At 48.7% G+C, this 27,994-nt stretch overlaps 1 protein-coding gene and 1 long non-coding RNA gene across 2 annotated transcripts; one reads left to right on the top strand and one right to left on the bottom strand.

Moving 5' to 3' along the window:
• Positions 1 to 7,949, bottom strand: LOC141995810 (uncharacterized). Its single transcript, XR_012641403.1, has 3 exons — positions 7,522 to 7,949; positions 5,320 to 5,399; positions 1 to 150 (listed from the first exon to the last, which is right to left on the bottom strand). It is a non-coding gene; the product is annotated as an uncharacterized LOC141995810 (long non-coding RNA).
• LOC141995809 (5-hydroxytryptamine receptor 5B-like) lies at positions 7,343 to 27,804 on the top strand. The gene is made up of 2 exons (XM_074967226.1): positions 7,343 to 8,128; positions 24,820 to 27,804. The coding sequence occupies exons 1-2, from the start codon at positions 7,358 to 7,360 to the stop codon at positions 25,150 to 25,152; spliced, it is 1,104 nt and encodes a 367-aa protein (XP_074823327.1). The 5' UTR covers positions 7,343 to 7,357; the 3' UTR covers positions 25,153 to 27,804.
• Positions 27,805 to 27,994: the final 190 nt, after the last annotated feature.

Below are 27,994 nucleotides of genomic sequence, written 5' to 3'. Positions count from 1 at the left end.
AAAGAAACTTCACCCACAGGCATGGTGTTACGTAATTGCTCACACTGATGGTTTTACACCTTTCTCTCAAGATTTTCATGCTGGCCACTGTGGTAAAGAAGATACTGATTTAGATGAACTGAAGTGCAAACGCCGTTCCCGGTTCAGGAGCTTTAAGAAACAAACCAAGGAGATTTAAGTTCTGTAATAAACTTAATTTAAGAAACAAAATATCACTTCCCTCCTTTTGTCTGTCACATTCAGTTGCTGTAGCTTTTCTTAAATTAGGATTGTAGATTCAGAGCAGGGATTGCTTCTTCCTATGTGTTTGCACAATGCCCTAGCACAATGGGACCCAACACTGACTGAGGCCTTTAGATACTACTGAAATACAAATGATAAATAAATGAAAATATCAGACCTCATTCTGAGTGGGAGTTAAGGAGGTGGGGCAGTGCAAGCGATTGGAGAAGGCTTCCCAGCATACTGGCGGTCTCCATCTCTTATAATGGACCCATTAGCAGCCATCATAATTTAGAACAGCCTGCAAGCTTCTATGATGCATGCAGGGGAAGTGGCTCAGTACACAGACAGCCCCGAATTGCAGAGTACGTAATCGTCTCATATCCAAGTTACATGAAGAGTTCACTCCCTGCAGCCAAGGAACAAGGGCAATGTTCTCTGACTGATACATTAACTTAAATAAACTCTTTGGATAAACTTCCAGTTAGAATTCATTGTGGGTGATTCTTATACCAAACGTGGTTCACAAACACTTGCTCTCATTTCACATGAGCTGTCCCCTATCTAAGTGTAACCAATACTGTGACACAAGCTGGAAGGACTGACATATCCCACAAATGTTAAATTTATGCTTTTAAAAAAAAAATTGGGAGGGATATTGCTTTTGAATGAGTTTGAGTAATGTAATAATGAATATCAACAGAGGGGAAATTACTGTTTGTAGTGCTAACGAGGCCAATTCAATCATGGTGGATGTGGCCCATTCACAACAGTTGACAAGAAGGTGAGAGTATCAACATTATCACTACAAAAAATAATTTTCCCTCTGTTGATACTCACTGCTGTGAATGGGCCACATCCACCACGATTGAATTGGCCTCGTTAGCACTACAAAAGTAATTTCCCCTCTGTTGATATTCACCCCTTCTTGTCTACTGTTGGAAATGGGCCACATCCACTCTAATTGAATTGGCCTCATTAGCACTGACCCCCCCCATTCCCCCCCCCGTAAGGCAATTCCCATCTTTTCATGTGCTGTGTATTTATACCTGTCTACTGCATTTTCCACTCCATGCATCTGATGAAGTGGGTTATAGCCCATGAAAGATTATGCCCAAATAAATTAGATAGGTGCCACAAGGATTCCTCATTGTTTTTACTGGTGAAGATGGTAACTGTTCTGGGCATCAGTATTCTTCCAACCATCCTTTCAGATGTTTCAAGAGTTAGTGCTGAAATTAGGGAAAAAAGTGGAAGGTACGCATTTCAGATTTTCTCTGCTGTCTTTTCTCTGTTTGTTTCCCCCTATCTGACAAGGGGGAAGAGCATGGGTCAACTTTCCCACTTCTAATCCACTCCAAATTTTAGCACTGATTATGCCCATTGGCTTTGGCGGGTCTAATAATCACTGTGAAAGCGGTAGTGAGGAGCTGATGTGGTTGGGGACTCTTGTTATGAAGGAGGAGGGGGTTGGTTATTTAGGAGTAGAGATGGATAGAGTTATGCTGTCTATCACCAAGGAGGAAGCGCAAGAGCTAATCAATATGGTATAATGGAAAATAGATCTCCTCAAACAAACTTGATATTGTTTCTTGGCAAGATCACAAGTTTGGCAACCTAGTTAGTTACCATTATCAGCCTTAATACACTTAAAAGTTTTGTAAGTTTTATAGCCATTTCCTGCAATATCCTTGGAAAAACTATGATTTCAGGGTGGTCAGTTGAGCCATAAAACCTGAGGGAGATAGGGGAAGGGAACGTGATCGTTCCCATCTATTCGACATTAGTGAGGCCTCATCTGGAGTACTGTGTCCAGTTTTGGGCCCCACACTACAAGAAGGATGTGGAAAAATTGGAAAACGTCCAGCGGAGGGCAACAAAAATGATTAACGGACTGGAACACGACTTTTGAGGAGAGGCTGAGGGAACTGGGATTGTTTAGTCTGCGGAAGAGAAGAATGAGGGGGGATTTGATAGCTGCTTTCAACTACCTGAAAGGGGGTTCCAAAGAGGATGGATCTAGACTGTTCTCAGTGGTAGCTGATGACAGAACAAGGAGTAATGGTCTCAAGTTGCAGTGGGAGAGGTTTAGGTTGGATATTAGGAAAAACTTTTTCACTAGGAGGGTGGTGAAACACTGGAATGCGTTACCTAGGGAGGTGGTAGAATCTCCTTCCTTAGAAGTTTTTAAGGTCAGGCTTGACAAAGCCCTGACTGGGATGATTTAGTTGGGGATTGGTCCTGCTTTGAGCAGGGGGTTTGAGAAGATGACCTCTTGAGGTCCCTTCCAACCCTGGGATATTCTATGATTCTATGAACACAACTCACTCTCCCTAAGAGGGTGTGAACATGGGGACTGACCTGAAATGTTCTCATTAAACTGAATTTTGGTATGATCGCTGGAATTGTTTACCAGCTGAACGAATGTATGAGATTTGAATTAATAAGTAGTAACAGCAGATGTTTTGTCTAGGAGTGGGGTGCCAGGACATCCTTGAGGTATTTGTCATATACCCCTGCTCTGTTCTTTTATGAAAGGGGGAGCAATGTGACAGATATGAAAATTTCCTGTAATTATCCTTGAAAAGCTTTAATGAATTGAGTTTTAGTATCTTTGGGGTCCATTATACTAAATGCAACATTTATGTATTACTGTGGGCTGGTATTGTATGTAATGTCTCTAGGGAGGAGACGTGACATAAGGCCTGGATAACCAAAGGACTACATTGAACAATGTGCCAGAAAAGAATGGACTATTGGGACAATATGTGTGAAATGGATTTCACGGAAAATATCTAGGGAGAGGTTAATGCAAATTCTCCACCTCTGATTATGCAACAACCCAGCCTTTTGAAGCTACGCTCTGAGATGTGGGCCTTTGTCTGCTGATCACTCCAAGATCAAAGGCCCAAGCTGTATAAAGGTAAAATTGAACAATTTATGGTAGTTCTGGTTCTAAATCTCAGACAGTCATGAACTTGTAATCATGGGGAAAACTCAGTTGAGGATTTTGAAGGACTGACATCTACCAAAGCCCAGGGTTGCAGTGTGGGTGACCTCTGATAAGCTTTTTAGCATGCGTATAGGTTCTTTTATTTTTTTAAATAGATTTTCTCTATAATACTTTCACATTAAGAATAAATGCACTTGCTTATAACAAGTTGTGGCATAACTAAAAACTTCATACCATCGTGCTGTCCATGGCCTTCAAAGAGAAAGCAAAGCACAGATGCTGGCCTGGTTAGGCGATCTGGCTTGCTGGGAATATCATAATGTTGGCAGGGAACTTGTGCAGCCTGGAGAAGCTGGTCAGGAGGGAAAGAGATGTGGGTTTCTACCTAAGAGAGAAGATGGCTGAGCAACCAGGATCCTAGAGTGGGTGTCCTCAATGGATAAAGGGGGCGGGGGGAAATACAGGTACAGTTGCCCTGGCACTAGCCACTGTCGGAAGACAGGATGCTGGGCTAGATGGACCCTGGGCCTGACCCAGTAGGACCATTCTTAAGTTCTTATGAACTGTGACACTTTTGATTTAGTCACACATCACATTATGATAACAAAATTAGCACTGTACAAAATCATTGTGGCCCATGCTAAATGGATGAAAGACTGTTTACCTGATAGACTGAAAAAAGTAATTGTAAATGGAGAATCATCATTCTATGGAGATGTTTCTAGAGGGTCTCACAGGGAGCTGCTCTTGGCCCAATGTTATTCAATAGCTTTGTCAATGATCTGGAGAAAAATCATTGATGGTAAAATTTGCAGATGACACAAAAATTGCAGAAGTGGTAAATAATGATGGTGACAGGTCAGTTAGACACTGACCTGGATCACTTGCTAAGGTAGGCTCATTTGAAAACATGCTTTTTAATTCAGCCATATGCAAGGTCATAGGTTTAGGAACAAAGAATTGGGTCACACTTACAAGATGGGAGACAGTATCCTGGAATGCAGTGACAATGAAAAAGACTTGGGGATAATGGCAGACAATCAATTCTATAGTTGAGGGCTAATGTGACCCTTGGTTACATAAGCAGGGGAATATCAGGTAGGAGTAGGCAGGTGTTGTTACCTCCGTATACCGCCTTAATGAGACCATTACTGGAATACTGTGTGCAGTTTGGTGTCCACCTTTCAAAAAGAATGTTGAAATACTGGAAAGGGTTCAGAAAAGAGTTACAAGAATGGTTCAAGGAGTACTTGTGGCACCTTAGAGACTAACCAATTTATTTGAGCATAAGCTTTTGTGAGCTACAGCTCACTTCATCGGATGCATAGCTTATGCTCAAATAAATTGGTTAGTCTCTAAGGTGACACAAGTACTCCTTTTCTTTTTGCGAATACAGACTAACACGGCTGTTACTCTGAAAAGAATGGTTCAAGGTCTGGAAAATGCATTACACTGAAAGACTAAAGAAGTTCAGTCTATTTAGGTTATCCAAACGAAAGCTAAGAGCTGATTTGATCACAATCTACAAGTACCTCCAGAGGGAAGAGATTTCTTTTTCTGTGATTCATTTTCATAAAGAAACAGACAATGAAAAGCACAAAAAGGAAAATGACTTACAGCTCATTTGGTTCCAAATACACGTGCTGCACAGGAGTGCCAGCAGAATTATGCAATTTTACAACCTATCAAAACTGCAAGACCACACGGTACTATTACATAGACAATGTTAGGATGGGGGTAACAGTAACAGAAGACATATCTGGGTAGGGAGAGGAGGAAAAAAAGAGGAAGGGTTAAGAGAAATGGAGGTCTAGCATTTTTTCAGCCATCTCAACTTTTTTAATCCAAAAATATCTCAAAATGGGTCCACATTTCTTCAAATTCATTTAATTGCTCTCTACGGTTAAAAGCTATTATTTCCCTGGCTTCTCCCCCAGTCAAGTCCAAATACCACTGCACTACTCAAGGCATAAGCCTACTCTTCCATTTTTGCAAAATCATGTGTTGATAGTGGATGGCTATTTAATCTACAGAAGACGACTTAACAAGAGGTCATGTTTGGAAGCTGGAACTAGAGAAATTCAATCTAGAAATAATGTGCAAATTTTTAACAATGAGAGTATTTAACCATTGGAACAACTTACCTAGGGATGGGGTGGATTCTCTGTCACTTGACAGTCTCGATTTCTGTCTAAATCATGTGCAATAGCTCAAACAGGGCTTGCTGCAAAAATCAATGGGTAAGGTTCTGTGGCTTGCAAATAAAGGTCAAACTAGATGATCATAATGGTCCCTTCTGGCCTTAAGATCTATTAATCTGTATAGGAGGAGTGAATGCCCTGGCTGTGATATAGGAGGAGAGGGCAGGGAGGAGGGAAGGATCAGGGTGCTCTGGCTATGACAGAGGAGGCAGTGGGGTAGTTATTTGCTAGGAGGGATGGGATAGGAGTGCTGGTAAAGAGGAGGGAGCAGTGCATGCCCCACAGAGGAGGTAATGTACTGTGCTACCTTTACCCTTGCCCAACGGGGGAGCCCCTCTGCCAAGTCCTGGTGCTGTGGGCTGGGAGGGAAGGCCCTAGCACTCCTCTTTCCCCCCCCCCCAGCCCCAGGCAGGGGATCAGCGGGGAGGGGGGCTGCAGTCCAGATGCAGGAGTTCTCCACGGGGAGTGGGGGTGCAGGGGTCCACAGGAATGTACAGCACCTCCCTCTGTGCTCTCTAGGCTGGGCCCTGCCCTGGCACTAGGGGGTTGGCGGGGGCAAGGGCAGACGCTTCCTTTGCTGGCTACAGCCCTGCAAACCTGCAAGCTATTCCTGAGGGTCACCCTGAGCCCTTCAGTCTTCTCTGCCTCAGGACATGCGCCCTACTGGAGAGGGGTCCTTTCCCTGAGCCCCCTCCTTAGGACATATCTGGTTGCACCCTGGTGGGGTAGGGTGTTATAACTATTTAGATGGGGGTGGGGTTCTCTGGTTGTTACAGAGATGGGAGGGTGAGTGGGGTAGGATTCTTTGGTTAATACAGGGGGTGTGTGGGTGTGATGGTTGCGGGGAGGGGTGAAGTGTTCTGGTTGTAACAGAGGAGGTGGTAGGTAGGCTGGTTGTGGGGAAGGTGCTGTGGTTGTAACAGGAGTTGTGGGGATACAGTGCTCTGGCTGTTGTGGAGGAGTGGGGTGCGTTGGTGGGGAGTAGGGTGTTCTGGCTGTTACACAGGGGTGGGGTGGTTGGCTGCTCTGGCTGTTACAGAGGGGATGAATTGATTGGGGTACAGGGTGCTCTGGCTGTTATGGGGTGGTGAGTTGGTTGAGGGAGGGGTGTGTGGCTGTAACAGAGGAGGGGACAGGTGGATAGTTGGAGGAGGGGGGGGTGCCCTGGCTGTTACAGAGGAGGGGGTCTGAGGGTAGGGTGCTCTAGCTGTTATAGGAGAGAGGTGGGTTGTTTGGTTGTGGTAGGGGGCTCTGGCTGTTAGAGGGGTGGGGGTGCTCTGGCTGTTAGAGGAATGGGTTGATTGGTTGTTGGGGGGTGCTCTGGCTGTTACAGAAAAGGAGTGGCAGGATGCTCTGGCTGTTACAGGAGAGGGGTGGGTTGGCTGAGTGCATTGGCTGTTACGGGGCGGGGGGGGGGAGATCATTGCTGAGAGCCCTGGGTTTGGCGCTCGTTGTGTCCGGCGGTCACCTGCCTGCGGGGAGAGGGCGCACGGCAGGACAAGGGGTAGCAAAGGCTTTTCTCCAGTCCCGCCGGCGGCCGGTTGCAAGCCGCAGACGCGCTGCCTGCTCCGCCCAGCGCCGAAGCCCCCCAGCAGGCGGACCCGAGCGAGCCTCTCTTTCCCTTCGCCCTTTCCTGCAGCGGGAGCCCGTGCCACGGAAAGGGGGGAGAGCGGGGAGCCGGCACAGCGCCCCCCCCCCCCCGCCCAGGGAGGCAGGCAGACGGGAGCACATGGCAATGGCAGGGAGCAGCGGCTGAAGGGAGGCAGCCGTAGCGTGGCTCTTGCCTAGACTCACTTCGCTTCCCGCCGCCCGGGCGGGACTCGGCCGCGGGGCATTTGGCGGGGGGAGCGAGGGGCAGGCCGCGGAGAAGATCCCGGGAGCGCGTCTCGCCGGCGGTTCGCACCCCGCGCAGGGGGTCCCCTGGGCGCGCCGACGGAGCGCGCAACCCGCCCAGCCCCGAGCTGCTCCTTGGCCCCCGGGGATGGCCCAGAGCCCAGATCCATGGGCCTCCAGACTCCCGGGCCAGCCAGCCATGGACCTCAATGCGTCCTCCGCCCCGGCGGGGGGCAACTCCACCTCGGAGCTGGGGGGCGGCGCCTGGAGGAGCCGGGAGCCCTTCTCCATCTTCAGCATCCTGGTCCTCACCCTGCTGGTCCTGCTGACCATCGCCACCTTCCTCTGGAACCTGCTGGTGCTGGTGACCATCCTGCGGGTCAAGACCTTCCACCGGGTGCCCCACAACCTGGTGGCCTCCACCGCCCTGGCCGACGTGCTGGTGGCGGCGCTGGCCATGCCGCTGAGCCTGGTGAAGGAGCTGTCGGCCGGGCGGCGCTGGCGGCTGGGCCGGGCGCTGTGCCACGCGTGGGTCTCCTGCGACGTGCTGTGCTGCACGGCCAGCATCTGGAACGTGACGGCCATCGCGCTGGACCGCTACTGGTCCATCACCCGCCACCTGCAGTACACCCTGCGCGCCCGCCGCCGCGCCTCCAGCGCCATGATCGGCCTCGCCTGGGCGCTCTCCGCCCTCATCGCCCTGGCGCCCCTCGCCGGCTGGGGCGAGACCTACAGCCCCGCGCTGCAGCGCTGCCAGGTCAGCCAGGAGCCCTCCTACGCCGTCTTCTCCACCTGCGGCGCCTTCTACCTGCCGCTCGGCGTCGTGCTCTTCGTCTACTGGAAGATCTACAAGGCGGCCCGGTTCCGGATCGGCGGGCGCCGGGGCAACGCGGTCCTGCCGCTGTCCGAGAGGGGCCCGGTAAAGAGCCGCGGCGGGCGCCGCTGGGCGGCACGGGGAGGGGCGGGAGGAAGGGGGCCCGGCGGGCACAGCTGGGCTGCACGGGGAGGGGTGTGAGGACAGGGGGCCAGGTGGGCAGAGCTGGGCTGCACGGGGAGGGACGGGAAGAAGGGGGCCAGGCGGGCACAGCTGGGCGGCACGGGGAGGGGCGGGAGGAAGGGGGCCAGGCGGGCGCCGCTGGGCTGCACGGGGAGAGGCGGGAGGACAGGGGCCCGGCGGGCACAGCTGGGCGGCACGGGCAGGGGCGGGAGGAAGGGGGCCCGGCGGGCACACATGGGCTGCATGGGGAGGGGCGGGAGGAAGGGGGCCAGGCGGGCACAACTGGGCTGCACGGGGAGGGGCGGGAGGAAGGGGGCCGGGCGGGCAGAGCTGGGCTGCACGGGGAGGGGAGGAGAGGGGAGGGGAGGGGCGGGAGGAAGGGGGCCCGGCGGGCACAGCTGGGCGGCACGGGCAGGGGCGGGAGGAAGGGGGCCAGGCGGGCACAGCTGGGTGGCACGGGGAGGGGCGGGAGGAAGGGGGCCAGGCGGGCACAGCTGGGCGGCACGGGGAGGGGCGGGAGGAAGGGGCCAGGCGGGCAGAGCTGGGCTGCACGGGGAGGGGTGTGAGGGCAGGGGGCCAGGCGGGCACAGCTGGGCTGCACGGGGAGCGGCGGGAGGAAGGGGGCCAGGCGGGCAGAGCTGGGCGGCACGGGGAGGGGCGGGAAGAAGGGGGCCAGGCAGGAACAGCTGGGCTGCATGGGGAGGGGCGGGAGGAAGGGGGCCAGACGGGCACAGCTGGGCTGCATGGGCAGGGGCGGGAGGAAGGGGGCCCGGCGGGCACACATGGGCTGTATGGGGAGGGGCGGGAGGAAGGGGGCCAGGCGGGCACAGCTGGGCGGCACGGGGAGGGGCGGGAGGAAGGGGGCCAGGCGGGCACAGCTGGGCTGCACGGGGAGGGGCGGGAGGAAGGGGCCAGGCGGGCACAGCTGGGCTGCACGGGGAGGGGCGGGAGGAAGGGGCCAGGCGGGCACAGCTGGGCTGCACGGGGAGGGGCGGGAGGAAGGGGCCAGGCGGGCAGAGCTGGGCTGCACGGGGAGGGGTGTGAGGGCAGGGGGCCAGGCGGGCACAGCTGGGCTGCACGGGGAGCGGCGGGAGGAAGGGGGCCAGGCGGGCAGAGCTGGGCGGCACGGGGAGGGGCGGGAAGAAGGGGGCCAGGCAGGAACAGCTGGGCTGCATGGGGAGGGGCGGGAGGAAGGGGGCCAGGCGGGCACAGCTGGGCTGCACGGGCAGGGGCGGGAGGAAGGGGGCCCGGCGGGCACACATGGGCTGTACGGGGAGGGGCGGGAGGAAGGGGGCCAGGCGGGCACAGCTGGGCGGCACGGGGAGGGGCGGGAGGAAGGGGGCCAGGCGGGCACAGCTGGGCTGCACGGGGAGGGGCGGGAGGAAGGGGCCAGGCGGGCACAGCTGGGCTGCACGGGGAGGGGCGGGAGGAAGGGGCCAGGCGGGCAGAGCTGGGCTGCACGGGGAGGGGTGTGAGGGCAGGGGGCCAGGCGGGCACAGCTGGGCTGCACGGGGAGCGGCGGGAGGAAGGGGGCCAGGCGGGCAGAGCTGGGCGGCACGGGGAGGGGCAGGAAGAAGGGGGCCAGGCAGGAACAGCTGGGCTGCATGGGGAGGGGCGGGAGGAAGGGGGCCAGGCGGGCACAGCTGGGCTGCACGGGGAGGGGCGGGAAGAAGGGGGCAGGCGGGCACAGCTGGGCTGCACGGGGAGGGGCGGGAGGAAGGGGCCCGGCGGGCACAGCTGGGCGGCACGGGCAGGGGCGGGAAGAAGGGGGCCAGGCGGGCACAGCTGGGCAGCACAGGGAGGGGCGGGAGGAAGGGGGCCAGGCGGGCACAGCTGGGCGGCACGGGGAGGGGCGGGAGGAAGGGGGCCAGGCGGGCAGAGCTGGGCGGCACGGGGAGGGGCGGGAAGAAGGGGGCCAGGCGGGAACAGCTGGGCTGCATGGGGAGGGGCGGGAGGAAGGGGCCCAGGCGGGCACAGCTGGCTGCATGGGCAGGGGCGGGAAGAAGGGGACCAGGCGGGCACAGCTGGGCTGCACGGGCAGGGGCGGGAAGAAGGGGACCAGGCGGGCACAGCTGGGCGGCACGGGCAGGGGCGGGAGGAAGGGGGCCAGGCGGGCACAGCTGGGCGGCACGGGGAGGGGCGGGAGGAAGGGGGCCAGGCGGGCAGAGCTGGACTGCACGGGGAGGGGTGGGAGGACAGGGGGCCAGGCGGGCAGAGCTGGGCTGCACGGGGAGGGGCGGGAGGACAGGGGGTCAGGCGGGCACAGCTGGGCTGCACGGGTAGGGGTGTGAGGAACGGGCCAGGCGGGCAGAGCTGGGCTGCACGGGGAGGGGTGGGAGGAAGGGGCCAGGCGGGCAGAGCTGGGCTGCACGGGGAGGGGTGTGAGGGCAGGGGGCCAGGTGGGCACAGCTGGGCTGCACGGGGAGGGGCGGGAGGAAGGGAGCCAGGCGGGCACAGCTGGGCTGCACGGGGAGGGGCGGGAGGAAGGGGGCCAGGCGGGCACAGCTGGGCGGCACGGGGAGGGGCGGGAGGAAGGGGTCCAGGCGGGCACAGCTGGGCTGCACGGGGAGGGGCGGGAGGACAGGGAGCCAGGCGGGCAGAGCTGGGCTGCACGGGGAGGGGCGGGAGGACAGGGGGCCAGGCGGGCAGAGCTGGGCTGCACGGGTAGGGGCGGGAGGAAGGGGCCAGGCGGGCACAGATAATAATTGCAATATCATAGTCCATTTAAAAAAATCCTAAATTTGAATCCAGTGTTCCTGGGTTTCTCTTTTGGAAAATTGTTAAGATGAAAGAAAGAAAGAGAGCTGTATAGTGTGTGCTGGTTAGGGTATGTGTTTAATCTGTATGCACTCGGTTGTATGTCTCTCACCCTCTACATACATCATTTGTTCACGCCTTTCATTTTATTTTATTTTAAAAAGTATATACTTAAAATTATGGAATCAAGCAGAACACAAAAGAGAAAAATGGGACAATAATACTTATTCCACATTACTAGTAAACGATCTATTTATCATGTAATTACTGTCAGCTGTTTAAAAAGTTCATATTCTCTCCTTTAAGTTATCCCAAACGTTGATCGTGGTCCTGAAAACACCTACTTGGGTGAATAGTCTCATTGATTTCAATACTACTCATGTAAGTAAGAACTATTCTCCTGGGGAAGAGTTTGCAGGATTAGGAGCCTTGAGGTCCATTAAAACATGGGCCTCTAAGAGCCCAGTTCTGTCCCCTTACTCACAGTAGTATCATACTTCACCAATAAGCCAAAATGATTTCAGTGGGGCTGCCTGTGCAGTGAGGTACTACTCAACATGACAGAGAGAAAGGGTAGTGTACTGAGTTCTAAATTAATTCATCTACGTTCAAGTCTACTTTCCTCTCTTTCTACAATCACTGTTTCCTGATACACACCTGTCCTCTTCCCTACTCTGTTCTGAAACTACAGAATAATTCCTGATTGTTTGTTTTCCCCACTTCCTGACCAAGTATTTTCACACTGTATTTTTTTTTTAAAGTTGATCTAACCAAATGTGGACTGACTGAATGTTACAAAATAAGTGTGGTGAGGTGCTCAGCCCTGTATCCTCCACTGGGCCTGGCTCTGCCAAACCTCACTCATATACAAGCAGTAGAGCCAGTTGAAAAACTTAAAACTTTTTTCCATTGAAAAATGCCGTTTTGTCAAGAGCAAAGTGTTTTGATGGAAATTTCTTTTGAAGATGTCTTGGGTCCCATTGGGGAGAGAGAAACCTACCCTGAACGGCCAGTAAGCTGGTGGTTAGGGAACTCAGTTGGGATGTGGGAGACCCATGTTCAGTCCTGGTTCTGATTCAGAACCCCCCTATCCCAGGTGAGTACTCTAATCACCAGGCTACTGGCTATTCTGGGGTGGGTGGGTTGATATTTCTCTTGTGAACATTTTTGAAAGGTCTCGTTTTCATTCGGCATCAAAACAAAAACAAATTTCAAACCCTTAAAATGTTTTCTGGCGTGTCGTAGAAATAGAAGTTGCATTAACTTCAACTTCAGATTGGAGTAAATGGTACATATCATGTTACAAGGACCCGTGTGAAGGTTTGCATTCACCCTAGTGAGTAGTGACAGCATCAGCAGCTTGTAAGAGGCACTTGGCACCTCACAGGACTGGGACCTTATGTCTTTAAATAAAGAGATGCATATGGTTTAAATTGGCTTATAGAAGAAACAGTCATTCCAGAGCTATCGCCTGCACTAAATCAGAAAATGTGTTAGAAAAGATGAGTGTCTCAAGCCTTTGGAAATGCATTCCTCCCCTCCCACCCTTTTGCACCAGATTTCCTGCCAAGTTTACTTCTCTAATTACAAATATGACAAATACGTTGCTTGGGATTTATCTACAACCTTCCCCCCCAAAAAAAACAAACTGAATACGTACAACGCATTTGCTCTCCCACAGACACTCATGCAGTAGAAAACTTTACTTCACTGGGAGGCAGCACCGAGGTGGCCCTTTGCCAAAGCGGCCGAGGGTGTCAACAGGGCTGAGGGAGCCCCGGGCAGCCCTCTCTTACCCCGCACAAATGAGGCTGAAATCACCAGAGCTGGGTGGGGTGGTGGAGCCTGAGGGCTGGCCCAGCTGGCATTTCTCAAAGGATAGTAGGACACAGGCCTGTCTGATGCCAGGCTCTGCGATGAGGCCAACAGCTGACACCAAACTGTGAGTGGAGCGTAGCAGAAGAGGAAACCACTGCTGAAGTGTCATCTGTTCAGTGGTTGTGGGCAGGGAAGTGAATCAGAGGACACAACTGGGGACACTAAAGGGCAGGACTGGGTGTTTACTTATTATTCTTAACTACAGATAGGTGAGTTGCAATTGCTGTGCTCTCCCCACTCACTCAGTTTACCTTTTAAAGTCCCTCCAGGGAAAATATTTAGTGATCCTAGAAATTTGGTAGGATGGCTCCAACTGGTGCTATTGGTTAATTTACCAAAGGAAGCCTTAGATATTTGACCGGACCCTTGTTGCTGCACACATCACCCTGCAGACTGGGTTATGCACCCAGAACACTTTGGTTTTCAGGCTCTTAGTGTCTGGACACAAAGCTGACACTCTGGGAACAAGCAGAACCTCTTTTGGGAAAATTTCATTTGAAAAGTGGGTTGAAAAATGGGAAACTGTTGCATGGCCCTAGCTGTAATTCTGCCATCCCCCTCGCCCACGAGGTCCCAGTCGTGCCAGGGAGTGCCGCTGTAAAGGGGAAATACTCAAAGGTGTCTTCAACAGTCAGTGTAATCGCAGCTGGGATCACAAAGCCAGAAACGCTTCATGCTATTGGTCAATGCTGGTGGGTGGAGTTAAGGGGATTTGGGTGTCTTGGCTGTGTGGTGCTGAATTTAACACGTCTGGATTGCTTTTGAGTGTGACCTCAGGCCAGGAGTCCTTGGGGATAGTGAAGTTTGGTTTGAAGATAATCAACATCCCCGAGAGGTATTTAACCTTTGAGTTACTGAGACAGACTGAGGGAGTCCTTGGCATAGGAACTGGTTTGTATCCATGTGGAACATCATGGGTTAGAAGCATCATGCCCAGCACGTTGTGCTCAAGGAGATGTTGCTGAATGGGGACCAATTGCCCAGCCCCTCCTGCCCCATTTAAAGCTGCTGTGGCTTGTATCAGGAGCGGGGAAAAGAGCTGATGAGAGCAGACTGCAATGGGGAGAGATGGGACAAGCCCCATATGCTCAGGGTTTAGCTGATTGCCATATTTGGGGTCGGGAAGGAATTTTCCTCCAGGGCAGGTTGGAAGAGGCCCTGGAGGTTTTTCGCCTTCCTCTGTAGCATGGGGCACCGGTCACTTGCTGGAGGATTCTCTGCTCCTTGAAGTCTTTAAACCACGATTTGAGGACTTCAATAGCTCAGACACTGGTGAGAGGTTTTTCGCAGGAGTGCGTGGGTGAAATTCTGTGGCCTGCATTGTGCAGGAGGTCAGACTAGATGATCATAATGGTCCCTTCTGACCTTAGTATCTATGAATCTATGAATTTATGGGCTATTATTTTGGAACACTAATTTAATTGAGACAATACTACTAAGATTCTGCAACTCTCATCTTTTTCAGTAATTTAAACAAAATTAATTCCTGGGTTTTTTGTTTGTTTGTTTTTAAATATAGGTTGAATCCATGATTGTGATAGTACAGTAGATAGTGAGGACTTTACACTGTGGCTGAAAAAAATTAAGCTTCATTTGCAGGTTTAAAAAGCACCATCCTAATCCCCAGGGAAAATCTTTACCACCTGCTGGAAGAGCTAAATGCCTGAGGCAATGCTCTGAGCACTTATTGCTCTAGAGACTTGGTAGGCAAAGAAGACTGCTCAGAAATTAACCTGTGGAGAAGGAAGAAAAATCATGGTGTGGTTTTTGTTTCTTTGTTGTTTGGTTTTTTTGCATAGTTTATTCCTGATGTAAGAGATCGAGATGCACGTGTAAAAAGCTTTGTCCTGGTCACACAATGGGAGTTTTGCCATTGGCTTCAATGGGAGCAGGATCAAGTCCAAAATACCACTGGAAAAATACCAGATTGTGGAAGGTTTAGGGAAAAACAAAGGGGATGTAGAGCTGAGCCTTATTCCCAAAACATCACTGTCATTCCACAGGAAGAGCTGAAATGCTTAGATTTTTTTTTTTTAAGTTTGCATAAAATCGGGGTATAGCAGAGAATCTGTCAAAAAAAAATAGGGACCAGCATTTCTGGAGTAAGGGGCATCTCTCTTCCCCCCCTTAAGTCAGGTGAGTTATTCCTTCTTTGTCCTTCCATGTCCAGGTCCAATTGATAGTAGTTTTATGGTTGGAGCCCGTCTTGACTCTGTCTCCCTTTTCTTGTGTCCACTAACTCTCCTGTTTTCTGTCTTTTCTCTATTTGTCTCTCTTCACTTCTATCCCTCATTTCACTTTCTTCTTCCCTTCCCCTTCCCAGTCTCCTCTTACCCCACCCTGCCACATTCTGCATCACTGTTATTCTCCACCAGCCTCGCTCCTTAACTCCTTCTGTACACCCCTGTCGACTCTGTCCCCCAGCACTTCTAGAATTCAGCGCTGTAATGCAGCAGGTCTGATGACTAACAGTAGAAATGCTATCAGCAATAGACATCAAAGGCTGATAGTGCTTCTCAAACTGAAGGTGAGTAGTGATAGTGATGCCCATGGGAAGAGGGTGCCATGCTGTACTAGGGAGGATTGCATATTGTGACACTGCATTAGAACTGCATGCCACAGTTGCAAACCTGAAACCGTGGTAACCTATTTGGCATTTTTCTAGCAACTGAGATGAAGGAGGAACAGATTTGAAGCCACAGTAGTTAAATGCCATCAAAATTGCCTGAAGAAACTGATGCTCCAGATGGAAGAATTATTATAATTATATCTTCCTTCTGTATAGTGCCTTTCAGCCACCAGACCCAGACCCCAACGTGCTTTACAGACTGTCAGTGTGCATATAATTATTTATAGAGTAAGGATAATTGTCTCCAGGCTGAGACTTGGCATACCAAGGCCAATTCCTACGCTTAGTTACAAGGGTGTAAATCCGGAATAACTCAGCTGACCTGAGTGTAGTTAATCCAGTGTAATTGTGAGCAGAATTTTGACTAAAATCTGAACCAAGGAGTTTTAAAAAACACTATTAAATGGTTTTCTGGTTTTTTAAGAGGAAGGAAAACGAAATGTCTGAGATCCTTCTATTACGTAATGAAGAATATGCAAAAATTCAGGGTTTTCTTTTTTTCAAAACACAGACACTTATTTCCCACTGAAACCAATGGGAGTTTTGCCTGTGCAAGGAATGCAGAATCAGACCCTGAAATTAGGCTGGTCCTTTTAGATATAATTTCTTTTATAACAACCAAAGACTTGATTCTCTAACCCTTACTCATATGACTAGTCCTTTACTTACATGATTAGTTTCAAGGTTCTTGTCACACAGAGCCACAGTCTGTGACGTGCTTTTTCACAGTGAGCAATACCTTATCTCTGGTAAGAGGCCTGTTGAAATAAATGAGTTTAGTTTCAGAGCCAGATACTATTAAGAGTGCCATTAAAATCAGTAAAAAGAAAAAAGAAAAGGAGTACTTGTGGCACCTTAGAGACTAACCAGTTTATTTGAGCATGAGCTTTCGTGAGCTACAGCTCACTTCATCGGATGCATAGCATATTGTGGAAACTGCAGAAGACATTATATACACACAGAGACCATGAAACAAAACTTCCTCCCACCCCACTGTCCTGCTCGTAACAGCTTATCTAAAGTGATCATCAAGGAGGACCATTTCCAGCACAAATCCAGGTTTTCTCACCCTCCCCCCCCCCCCCAGACACACATACAAACTCACTCTCCTGCTGGTAATAGCCCATCCCTCTTTGAAACCTCTCTTTATAATGCGCATGATAATCAAGGTGGGTCATTTCCAGCACTAATCCAGGTTCTCCAACACCACTTTCTACAAGCCATTACCCTCTGATCCCACTGAGAGTTACCAAAAGCATCTACAGCATTTGCTCAAGAAACTTCCTGAAAAAGCACAAGATCAAATCCGCACAGACACACCCCTGGAACCCCGACCTGGGATATTCTATCTACTACCCAAGATCCATAAACCTGGAAATCCTGGGCGCCCCATCATCTCAGGCATTGGCACCCTGACAGCAGGATTGTCCGGCTATGTAGACTCACTCCTCAGGCCCTACGCTACCAGCACTCCCAGCTACCTTCGAGACACCACTGACTTCCTGAGGAAACTACAATCCATTGGTGATCTTCCTGATAACACCATCCTGGCCACTATGGATGTAGAAGCCCTCTACACCAACATTCCACACAAAGATGGACTACAAGCCATCAAGAACACTATCCCCGATAATGTCATGGCTAACCTGGTGGCTGAACTTTGTGACTTTGTCCTTACCCATAACTATTTTACATTTGGGGACAATGTATACCTTCATATCAGCGGCACTGCTATGGGTACCCGCATGGCCCCACAGTATGCCAACATTTTTATGGCTGATTTAGAACAACACTTCCTCAGCTCTCGTCCCCTAACGCCCCTACTTTACTTGCGCTATATTGATGACATCTTCATCATCTGGACCCATGGAAAAGAAGCCCTTGAGGAATTCCACCATGATTTCAACAATTTCCATCCCACCATCAACCTCAGCCTGGTCCAGTCCACACAAGAGATCCACTTCCTGGACACTACAGTGCTAATAAACGATGGTCACATCAACACCACCCTATACCGGAAACCTACTGACCACTATTCCTACCTACATGCCTCCAGCTTTCACCCTGACCACACCACACGATCCATCGTCTACAGCCAAGCTCTGCGATACAACCGCATTTGCTCCAACCCCTCAGACAGAGACAAACACCTACAAGATCTCTATCAAGCATTCTTACAACTACGATACCCACCTGCGGAAGTGAAGAAACAGATTGATAGAGCCAGAAGAGTTTCCAGAAGTCACCTACTACAGGACAGGCCTAACAAAGAAAATAACAGAACGCCACTAGCCGTCACCTTCAGCCCCCAACTAAAACCCCTCCAACGCATTATTAAGGATCTACAACCTATCCTGAAGGATGACCCAACACTCTCACAAATCTTGGGAGAAAGGCCAGTCCTTGCCTACAGACAGCCCCCCAACCTGAAGCGAATACTCACCAACAACCACATACCACACAACAGAACCACTAACCCAGGAACCTATCCTTGCAACAAAGCCAATTGCCAACTGTGCCCACATATCTATTCAGGGAACACCATCACAGGGCCTAACAACATCAGCCACACTATCAGAGGCTCGTTCACCTGCACATCCACCAATGTGATATATGCCATCATGTGCCAGCAATGCCCCTCTGCCATGTACATTGGTCAAACTGGACAGTCTCTACGTAAAAGAATAAATGGACACAAATCAGATGTTAAGAATTATAACATTCATAAACCAGTTGGAGAACACTTCAATCTCTCTGGTCACGCAATCACAGACATGAGGGTCGCTATCTTAAAGCAAAAAAACTTCAAATCCAGACTCCAGCGAGAAACTGCTGAATTGGAATTCATTTGCAAATTGGATACTATTAATTTGGGCTTGAATAGAGACTGGGAGTGGCTAAGTCATTATGCAAGGTAGCCTATCTCCCCTTGTTTTTTTTCTACAAACCCCCCCCCCCCCCAAGACGTTCTGGTTAAACTTGGATTATTGCTGTGCACATTGTAAGATGAGCTATTGCCAGCAGGAGAGTGAGTTTGTGTGTGTGGTTTTTGGAGGGGGGTGTGTGTGTGGGGGGGGGGGTGGTGGTGGTGAGAAAACCTGGATTAGTGCTGGAAATGACCCACCTTGATTATCATGCGCATTATAAAGAGAGGTTTCAAAGAGGGATGGGCTATTACCAGCAGGAGAGTGAGTTTGTATGTGTGTCTGTGGGGGGGGGGGGGGAAGGGTGAGAAAACCTGGATTTGTGCTGGAAATGGCCTTCCTTGATGATCACTTTAGAAAAGCTGTTACGAGCAGGACAGTGGGGTGGGAGGAAGTTTTGTTTCATGGTCTCTGTGTGTATATAATGTCTTCTGCAGTTTCCACGATATGCTATGCATCCGATGAAGTGAGCTGTAGCTCACGAAAGCTCATGCTCAAATAAACTGGTTAGTCTCTAAGGTGCCACAAGTACTCCTTTTCTTTTTTCTTTTTACGAATACAGACTAACACGGCTGTTACTCTGAAACCTGTCATTAAAATCAGTGGGACTCCTTGTGGAATAAGGTATTGCTCAGGGTGAGCAAGAATGGCAGAATCTGGCCCATAAGGATTAGTTACTTGCATGAGACAGTGCTGCAGGATTAGGCCCCAGGTTAAGCATGAAGGGCTAGACAAAAGGGCCCAGATCTTCAAAGGCATTTAGGAGTCTAACTTTGTTGATTTTAATGGGAGTTGGGTGACTGTCTTTCAGGATCTCAGCCAGCTTCTGTTAATACTATTTTTTATAACGTACATACAAAGCATACACCTTTGTACACTGAAGGCCTGATCCAAAGCTCAAAAGGTTAATGAGTGTCTTTCCATTGACATCAATGGGCTTTGGATCAGGCCTTGTATTCTTACATTCAGAGCTCTCAACTCTACTGAGTTATGCTGCATATTCCACTTTGTAGCTGGTTGAACCTCCCTGTACGACATAATCAGGCAGGGCGGTGTGGGTTTTCCTCTTGGAGCTGCTCTGGGTTCTCTGCCCCTCCCTTCTCCTCCCCTTTCTAAGAGCTTGAGTAGTCCTTTTGCAAGTAGTTCCATTGACTGCAATCATTTTGGGCTCCACTAATTCTACTTTGTACCAATGTCCCCAGCAATTTAAACCTGGCAGAGGATTCCTCTGGTGTAAGGTAGCTCTGAAGCTGCTCTGAACTACTCTGGGACCTGGGATGGCACAGAATCCACTACAGAATTGGAGGTTGGGTTGCAAACAGGATGTAGGGTTTGATCCACTTTCCATTGACATCACTTCAACGGGAGTTGGATCAGACCCTTAAAAAGAAATATGACAATTGTTAGGGCTGAAAGGAGCGAAAACATTGTTTTGGCCTGCACCCCCACGCAGGCATTGCAGAAACTGTGGGAGATATAACATCTCCCTGATCTGTTTGCAGAAGCGATGCTCCATGTCTGGATCTTCTCCCTCCAGCCATCTGTGCCATCCAGGGTCTCCTTACATTGCAATAATCACCTTTGGCTTTAAAGCTTCTGTGTTCATGAGGTAGCATAGAGGAGCCTCAACACAGCCAAGGCTCAGGGCCAACATTTTGTTGTATCAAGTGTAAGAATGCAGCTGCCCAGGAAAACACTGGTCAGCTAGAAATCAGCTGTAAGGTATCAAGTATGTAGGGTGATAAGAGTTAGAATGATGGAAATCATTCTGGAAAGTTATCTTCCACTTTTCATGCAACTCCGTTAGGCCCCAGTTAAGAAAAGCACGTGCTTAACTTCCATGTTCAAGCACTTTGCTGAATCAGGGCCTTAATTTTCTTTTTGAGATAATGTTAAATAGTCACAGAAGGCCTGTAAGTCCAAATTGTATGTGAGAGATCTCTGATTCTTAAAGAACCTTTTGGTGATTTGATGACATTACGGAGCAATCTGTTCCTCTCTCTGCTCACCTCAGGCTCATTTGAGGATGAATCTGTTCCAAAGCTATTGCGCTAAACTGGGGCAAATCACATTTAAATACCTCCAGTCTGCTGGAGTTCATGCAACAGTACAGAACATTCCTCAGAAATGTGGACCTTTCAGACACATCACAGCCATTGAATAAGACACAATGCCATTGTTTGCAGAAGCAATAGACTGCAATTTGTACTTTTATTATTTAATATTCATATTGGAAGAACAGTGCTCAGAGACCCCAAAGCAGCATTAGGGCCCAAAAAATTCATTGGTGAACCACAAACAGTATCCATGGGAAGTATAAATTATTTAAATCCAGAGAAATATTAGAATTCAGCCTAAATCAATGGGAGAATTTCTGTTGATTTCAGTGGGATCTGGATCAGACTCCACATGCATACTGCATTAGCAGCAAAGCATCTGAAGTATGTTGTGCTGTAGGCAAAATTTAAACAGTGGGTGACATCTTTCTCCCACCAAAGAATCCTGGGGAAGGGGGAAATAATCAGTTTTGGATGCGTTTCACCAGCCGTGTGCTTCCCAGAGAAAGAGATGATTCATGCAAAGTGTGAAGAGTGCATTTATTCCCAAATAGACAAACATTTTAAACCTTGATAAGTGGAATGAAATTGATTGCCGCAGACTGTTCTAAAAAGTGCCCCAGCCTGTGTCTGTGCATCTGCCTTGGCAGATGTTCTCACAGATAATCAAAAATGATGAAAACAAGTAACTCTGCTTAAAACCAAGCAAGGCAACCTGGAAAGAGACACTGATCTACTAGCCTTAATGTGACTTGTGACACCAACCAAAACGGCCAGGGAATTCAGTGTGAACACTTGGTTCTAACTTAGTACTCAAGCCTCTTTTATTTGTGCTGACAAATATTTCTGATGCTCTCAATGCTTTATCTCGGCTGCATTACTGCAGCAGGTTATACTGCCCGCCTCCCCAGTCATGTAACACTGAACTGGCTTCTGCCTCTGGCATACACACAAGGGTCTGATTCTTATTTGCCCTATATCTTGTATAATGAAGTACGCTTGTGCAAAGTGGGTGTAAAAGGCCACCTGTCATGCAGTGGCTGGCCCTGTAAGAGGAGTTGGGCATAGCCCCACCTGTGACTAATCAGCTGTCTCCCAGCTGATGCCCTGAGGCCAGGGATCAGGTGATAGCTTGAAGATTGCCTGAGGCTAGATCCACAAAGGTGACGTAGGCATTGCAGTGGCTTATTTTTAGGCATGCTGCTATCCAGCAAAATCCATAGCCCTGAGTTAGGTGCCTAAGAAAGGGATTCACAGAAACCAACAAGCTGAGCAGGGGGAAGTGCCAAGGAGAGGGGCAGACCTTGGGCTGCTCCTTAAAGGTAGTAAGGACCCCAACTCTACTCAGGATTCATTGCTGTGACCCCTCTTCTGGATTTAGGCACCTAAACTAGGTCGGTCATTTCTCAGGGGGTGCGAGGGTCCATCCCACCTAATTATGTCCAACAGCAGTTAGGCCAATCTCCTGAAACGTGGGAGACCTGTTTGTAAATCCCTGTTCTGACTGATCTGGAGCAGGGCCATGCACCCAGATCTCCCATAGCCCAGGTGAGTGCTCTCACTGTCAGGGTACTGGGTATTCTGTGGTGGTGGGGTCTCTCCATCTCTGTTGTTGCAGTGTGTATAAATAACTTTTTCATTGGGCTAGAGAGGGAGAACATGAGCAACTTGCTGTAGCCCAGTTGTTAGAGCACACCCCTGGCATGCGGGAGCATGAGGTTAAAATCCCTGCTCGAAGCAATGTAAATGACCACACAAGGCAGTGGAGTATCCGTGCCAGAATTTCTGCATGCCTTATCCTATACAGTTTCTACACTCCACATACAAAGCTTCCAGAAACCTTAACTGTAGTATGGGAAAGAAAATGCCGTGAACTGATAGACAGCGGACCTCTGGCTGTACCTCATAAGGAAAGGTTTCAGAGTAGCAGCCATGTTAGTCTGTATCTGCAAAAAGAACAGGAGTATGTGTGGCACCTTAGAGACTAACAAATTTATTAGAGCATAAGCTTTCGTGGGCTGTAGCCGATGAAATGGGCTGTAGCCCATGAAAGCTTATGCTCTGATAAATTTGTTAGTCTCTCAGGTGCCACACGTACTCCTGTTCTTTTCTCATAACGAAAGTTTAAGTATAGTAAACCAGCAATAGATTCCTTCATCCAGCTCTTCCTTACACGCATGCGGAAGTAGTAATTGTCCAATGTTTGTCACTAATTTGCACTCACATAATGTGTTCTGAGCCCTTTTTGGAGACCACGATTAAAGCTATGCAGAGTTAGCCCTCTTGCAGACAAATTATGTGACCCCTGCTACAGGAGTCCCATTGTATTTACGTTTTTCCTCTACTCCTTCCCCAGCAGCCCTAATCACCTGGCACTTACATTCTGCAGTCATGTCTCACGTCTCTGGGTGAAGATAGGGATATCCATCTTGATGAGTGATAGTTTAGCATTTGCCAACATTTCAGTCTCTTGGCTGCTACTGTCCTCATATTAAACAGAGGGTCAATAGCTATTATAAAGTTTACACACACAGGAGGAATACGTATGTAAAACACATAGCTAATTTCTGAATGAGGGTGCCAAGTCCTCACAACTCCTATTAAATTTTCACTTCTATGGGAGTTTTAGGGGCTCAGGCCCTAAATGATGTGTGTTTTATTGTGCTGTCCTCAATTGTATTGTCTAGCAGAGCTGAAAACATACAGACGCTTTAATTGTGACAGAGGTGTATTTTCTATGGGTAAAAACTGGGTCCATGCTGCACGATAGTAAGGCACCCATTAATTCTCATTGTCACTCAAACCAATCTGCATTCACTCTGCAAGGGAACCCATTCCTCGCCCTTCCGAACAGCTCTTGGTGTTCCTTTTGTCTCTTTTTACTGCTCTAGAACCGCTGAAGTTTCTACACGCTTTGTGGAACTGCTGAGGGGTAGAGGGCATGGATTGAAGGGGTCTTGAATTGGTGTCTCCCACCAAGCAAAATTGATATCTTTTGTGAGGGTGGGAGTAGAGCTGGTTGGAAAATAGTTCTTTTCCCCCTGTGTGAAGACAACTTTGCAAACCGAAATGCTTGAATTCAACATTGTGGTGCTTCATGGGAGTTGTAGTTGAGGGGCATTATGCTCCCATTCTCCTCTATGGGCTGGGCTCTCTGGCCAGACTACTTGCCCCATGATGCACCATTTCCACGATAGGAGTCCCTGGACATGGCACACAATGCGAGATGTAGTCCTGCCTGAGAGCCCATAGAGGAGAATTGAAGCATAAGGCACTGGAACAACAATTCGCATGAGGCACCACAATGACATTTTGAATAAAAATATTTCAGTTTTCTGTTGAAAATCAACCCCCCTCCAGTTTTTAGGCATTTGGGTTTTCGATGAAATATTGAAATTTGCCACAGAAAGCAGACACTTTTCCTGTAAAAATCAACCCCCCAAATTTCCAGCAAAAAAAAAAAAGTTTGATGGAAAACTTTTCCATTCGCTGTAACGGGGAGTGTTGTCTTCTCCCCTTTCCCACCTGTGCCCACCCTACCTTTGGGTGGTCAGGCAGGAGTGCAGTCTAAGGGGCTCATGGCCTCTGAAAGTCCCTCCCCTTGCTTGACGGATAACCAAGAGAAGATGCCCCCCTCCCAGGTCTGGGGGACACAATAATCACTGGCAGTGTTCTCTTCCACTCTGCCTCTGAGCAGCTGGGCTGATTTGAGTGGCCCTAGTTGAAGAAGCCATAGGTCCCCCTCACCAGTGGGTTACAATAACACTTGTGCAACTACCTCAGAGTCATTGATTGGCCCATCAGATATGCACAGCAGCTTCCTGGCATGAAATCCATTCCACGGATATGCCAAAGACGGGTTTTTCTCTTTGTTCCACAGAGAGAGTCCAGTTTTGTGATAGTACATCCAAGCCACATGTGTCTACTGTATCTTTGTAACCCGTGGTTACAGCACTCCCCCTCATATCAATACACTGATGAAAAGAAACAGAAAAAACCAGCTTCCAGAATTCCTGGGCCATTGTTTTTTATTTAATTATTATTAAACTATTTCAATCTTCTTTTCTTATAACAAACCAAACAAATCCTAGGTGCCAACCTATCCACCGAACAAGTGCCAAAGTACTATGCATCAAAAGAGAGGAAAGACCAGTATACCTGTGCTCCTCTGTAGCACTTACCTTTCCAACACGATTAGAAGCCCAGTAGTTTTAGCACTTCATGGCATTTTCTTTTAGCATGCAAGGGCTGGCACCTGGGCTGTTTGCTGTAAGCGCACAGATGTTATGCTGTCATTTAAAAAAAAAATAGTACTTTGACTCAAACAAACTGTTTTGGTAAAGAATCCATGTTTGCTTTTGTTTTGAGGTGAAAGAAGCTTCCCATGAACCACAGATGGTGTTTACAGCTCGCCACGCGACTGTCACTTTCCAGACAGATGGAGAAACATGGAGGGAACAGAAAGAGAAAAAAGCAGCTTTGATGGTTGGCATTTTAATTGGAGTTTTTGTGCTTTGCTGGATACCTTTCTTTATCACAGAATTAATAAGCCCCCTCTGTTCCTGCAACATTCCACCCGTCTGGAAAAGCATCTTTCTCTGGCTTGGCTACTCCAATTCTTTCTTTAATCCTCTTATTTATACAGCATTTAACAAAAATTACAACAATGCCTTCAAAACCCTTTTTGTGAGACAGAGATAAAAGGGGGATGGTTCCATTACCATGTCATGCACTGACTTAGTGGAGGGAGTATGTGCCTGTGAAATGTCTGATTGTAAAGAGCACCGCTGTCTAAAGGGATTTTGCAGCAGTGAAGATGAACACTGAACACCTGTGTGTTGGGACATAAACCTACTTACCCTGTACAGTCTCCCATTGAAATGCATGTACACTGGGCTGTACTGAGGAAAGACGATGATAGAAGACTGAAGGGGTGAATGTTTGCCCTCTCTAGGATTTGAATCAATTTGTGCTCAATTCTGGAAGAAGTGAATTAAAAACATCTAGCATCACACTTGTCCAATCTAACCAGACTAATCCCCTATTAGGCCAACTCTTGCTGTCATGTACTAGAATCTTCTTAATGGGCACAGGCATCAATGGAAACTCTGCCAGTTAAGCAACAGCTCTGATTGATTGGTGCACGGTCCTGATGCTAGTTTACTTTTAGGAATGTCTTTGGGGGGAAAAAGGACAAATGCATTTTGATGTCATTTTTGGTAATATTTGAATAAAATAAATTGGACTAAGTTAAGCAGCCCTACGGGAGCAAGAACGAAGGGCACAGCACTCGTGCTAGCAAGCACTGGTCCGCTCCTGTAAATTTGTTATTACAGGTGAACCCTGAGTTAACTGAAACTGAAGGTCAATTGTGTCCCCTTGGGTTACAGGAGTGGGGTTTTAGGGCCAGATCCCCAACTGGTGTAAATCTGCACTGTTCCAATAAAGTCAATTTATACCAGTTGAGGAGTTGGTCCTGAGGTTTTAATCCATGCAGTTCTCTTAAGCTCTGTCGCTCCCAGTTTTCTGCGCCCATGATATGCTCCAGGTTTGGGATGTCTCCCTGATACCTTTGTACATTTGGGGTTTACATGTATTATTTTTTTACAGCACTCCTGTAAATAGGCTTGGCAGAAACACCTGTGCCACTTACCTATTCTTCTATGTCGCTGCAGAGCATCTCACACAGTCTGATCTCTGGCCATCATCAAGTTACTGAGCATATCTATCAGGGTGCTGATTGCATGGATTCTACCATCACACTGCACAAAGCCACAGCATTCTAGCACAATTTTTCTAAAGGCTTGGATTCCATGTTTGTTTTTTATTAAGAGGGATTCAAATTAAGTCTTTCCATCTCACCACAGCAGTGTTATTAAACGTCTGTAGAGGAGGTTCTGACAATGAAAAAAATGATGCAGAATTTGTGATCAGCCATAACTTGTTTTACTTTTCTTTAAACAAAGCTCATTGCAGTGTACCTGAAAAGGTTTCATAGTGCTGAGGGGAAGCCAAAATGACCTCTCCCTTCTCATCGAAGGCTTAACTTTCATAGAATTAAAACTGGAATGGGGTGCTCTGCTTTTCAGAGAATATACAGAACTAGAGATTTGTCCTCTCTTTTGTATACCACTCTTTGGGAAGGTCAGAGGAATCATTACCAAGCTCACAGCTCCAGACTGGGTGAGTTCAACCGGAGTGGTTATATGGGTATTGTGGTCATCTCACCCCCATGCAGCCCATGGGCAGCTAGGATACCACTGTACTCCCCCCTGGTGCAGCACAGAACTTCAGAGGGACTTATATATGCCCCTCTTGAACTTGACAGAAGCACACACTCCTAATTGGAAGACTGGTGTTTCATGAAGTTCTGGGATAGTGGCTCTGGCTTGCAACACCAAACTCAGAGTGTACTAGGCAGGTCCAGGGAGATCCCTCAGGACACTAACCAGAATCCAGGTATAAAGAAACCTCCAGCAGAATGCTTTTCCTTGTTCTCTGTAGTACTTTTTAAATCTCTTTACTGCCATAAGCACTTAGGAGTTAACTTTGAGCATTGGAAGAGAAAAGAAGTCTCTTGTGGCCTTTCTACTCTAGCTGATATTTAGATCTAAAATAGACGGGAAGAGAAGCAGAAGAATTATGCACAAGGACCACGGATGGGATTTGAAGAGCATAAATCCACCAACAAGCTTCCCTTTCCTCCTGTGATGCCTTGGGTAGTTATGGTCTGCTGACCCATTAATTTAAATGCGAGGGGCTGTTAATAGGACATTTTCAGGCCACAGTGCTGCTCCAAGTCTGCTGACTTTCAAGGTACACGGGGAAAGTTTCTCTTGTTACAGATTTTCCCCTCCAAAGAATTTGGGGTTTTTTGGTAAGAAATTGAGATTCTCCCCCACCCCTGGCAGAAAGTGGAAAGGAGAGCTGAGGCTAGATCCTCAGCTGGTGTAAATCAATGTTGCATCACTGAAATGAGTCGAGTTGTGCCCATGTACACCAGCTGATGCCCACACTTCTTCAGCTGGCGTTGTGCCAATACACAGAGCCATGCAACTGATGTATTTTTTTAATTGTACACGCACTGATAGTTTTCCGATCAACACATTTTATAAATAAAAAAAAATGAAACTCTCTCTTTGTGATCCAAGTTATTAGTTACCCACATTTCCGTCTTTATTTCAATTGAAAGAAAAGGGAGAATAAGATGAAGCATAAAATTGTTTTCCCACTCTTCCACGTCAAGTGTTGCATAGGATTCACCTCTTAAAAATTGCTACTGTGTTGTCACCTTTAGCTCCAGGACAGATTAAAGAATGTTTAGAAGCACAGCTCCCACGTGACCGGTATAAGCATGTTTAGCTAAATAGCTTAAAACAGCTACTCTAAAGAAACGTCTTTGGCAGTATGTTTAGACATTTGGAGATGGGAAAATAAATGACCACATGGCTAACATGGAGAAGGCTGGTTGTTTCTGCTTGTACTCAGTGAAATATTAGTTTCAATTTTATTTGTAGGCACTGAATTTACTCTTGTTATATTT

The sequence above is a fragment of the Natator depressus genome, chromosome 11, assembly GCF_965152275.1.
Source record: "Natator depressus isolate rNatDep1 chromosome 11, rNatDep2.hap1, whole genome shotgun sequence".
Classification (NCBI taxonomy): domain Eukaryota; kingdom Metazoa; phylum Chordata; order Testudines; family Cheloniidae; genus Natator; species Natator depressus.
The sequence above is the reverse complement of the archived record's forward strand: the minus strand, read 5'-3'. Positions and strand labels throughout refer to the sequence as shown.

Bases quoted from the DNA above. Each gene is read 5' to 3' on its own strand.
- LOC141995809 (XM_074967226.1), top strand. From the start codon at position 7,358: ATGGCCCAGAGCCCAGATCCATGGGCCTCCAGACTCCCGGGCCAGCCA. The intron at 8,129-24,819 runs GTAAAGAGCCGC...TTTTGTTTTGAG, and splicing joins CGCTGTCCGAGAGGGGCCCG to GTGAAAGAAGCTTCCCATGA.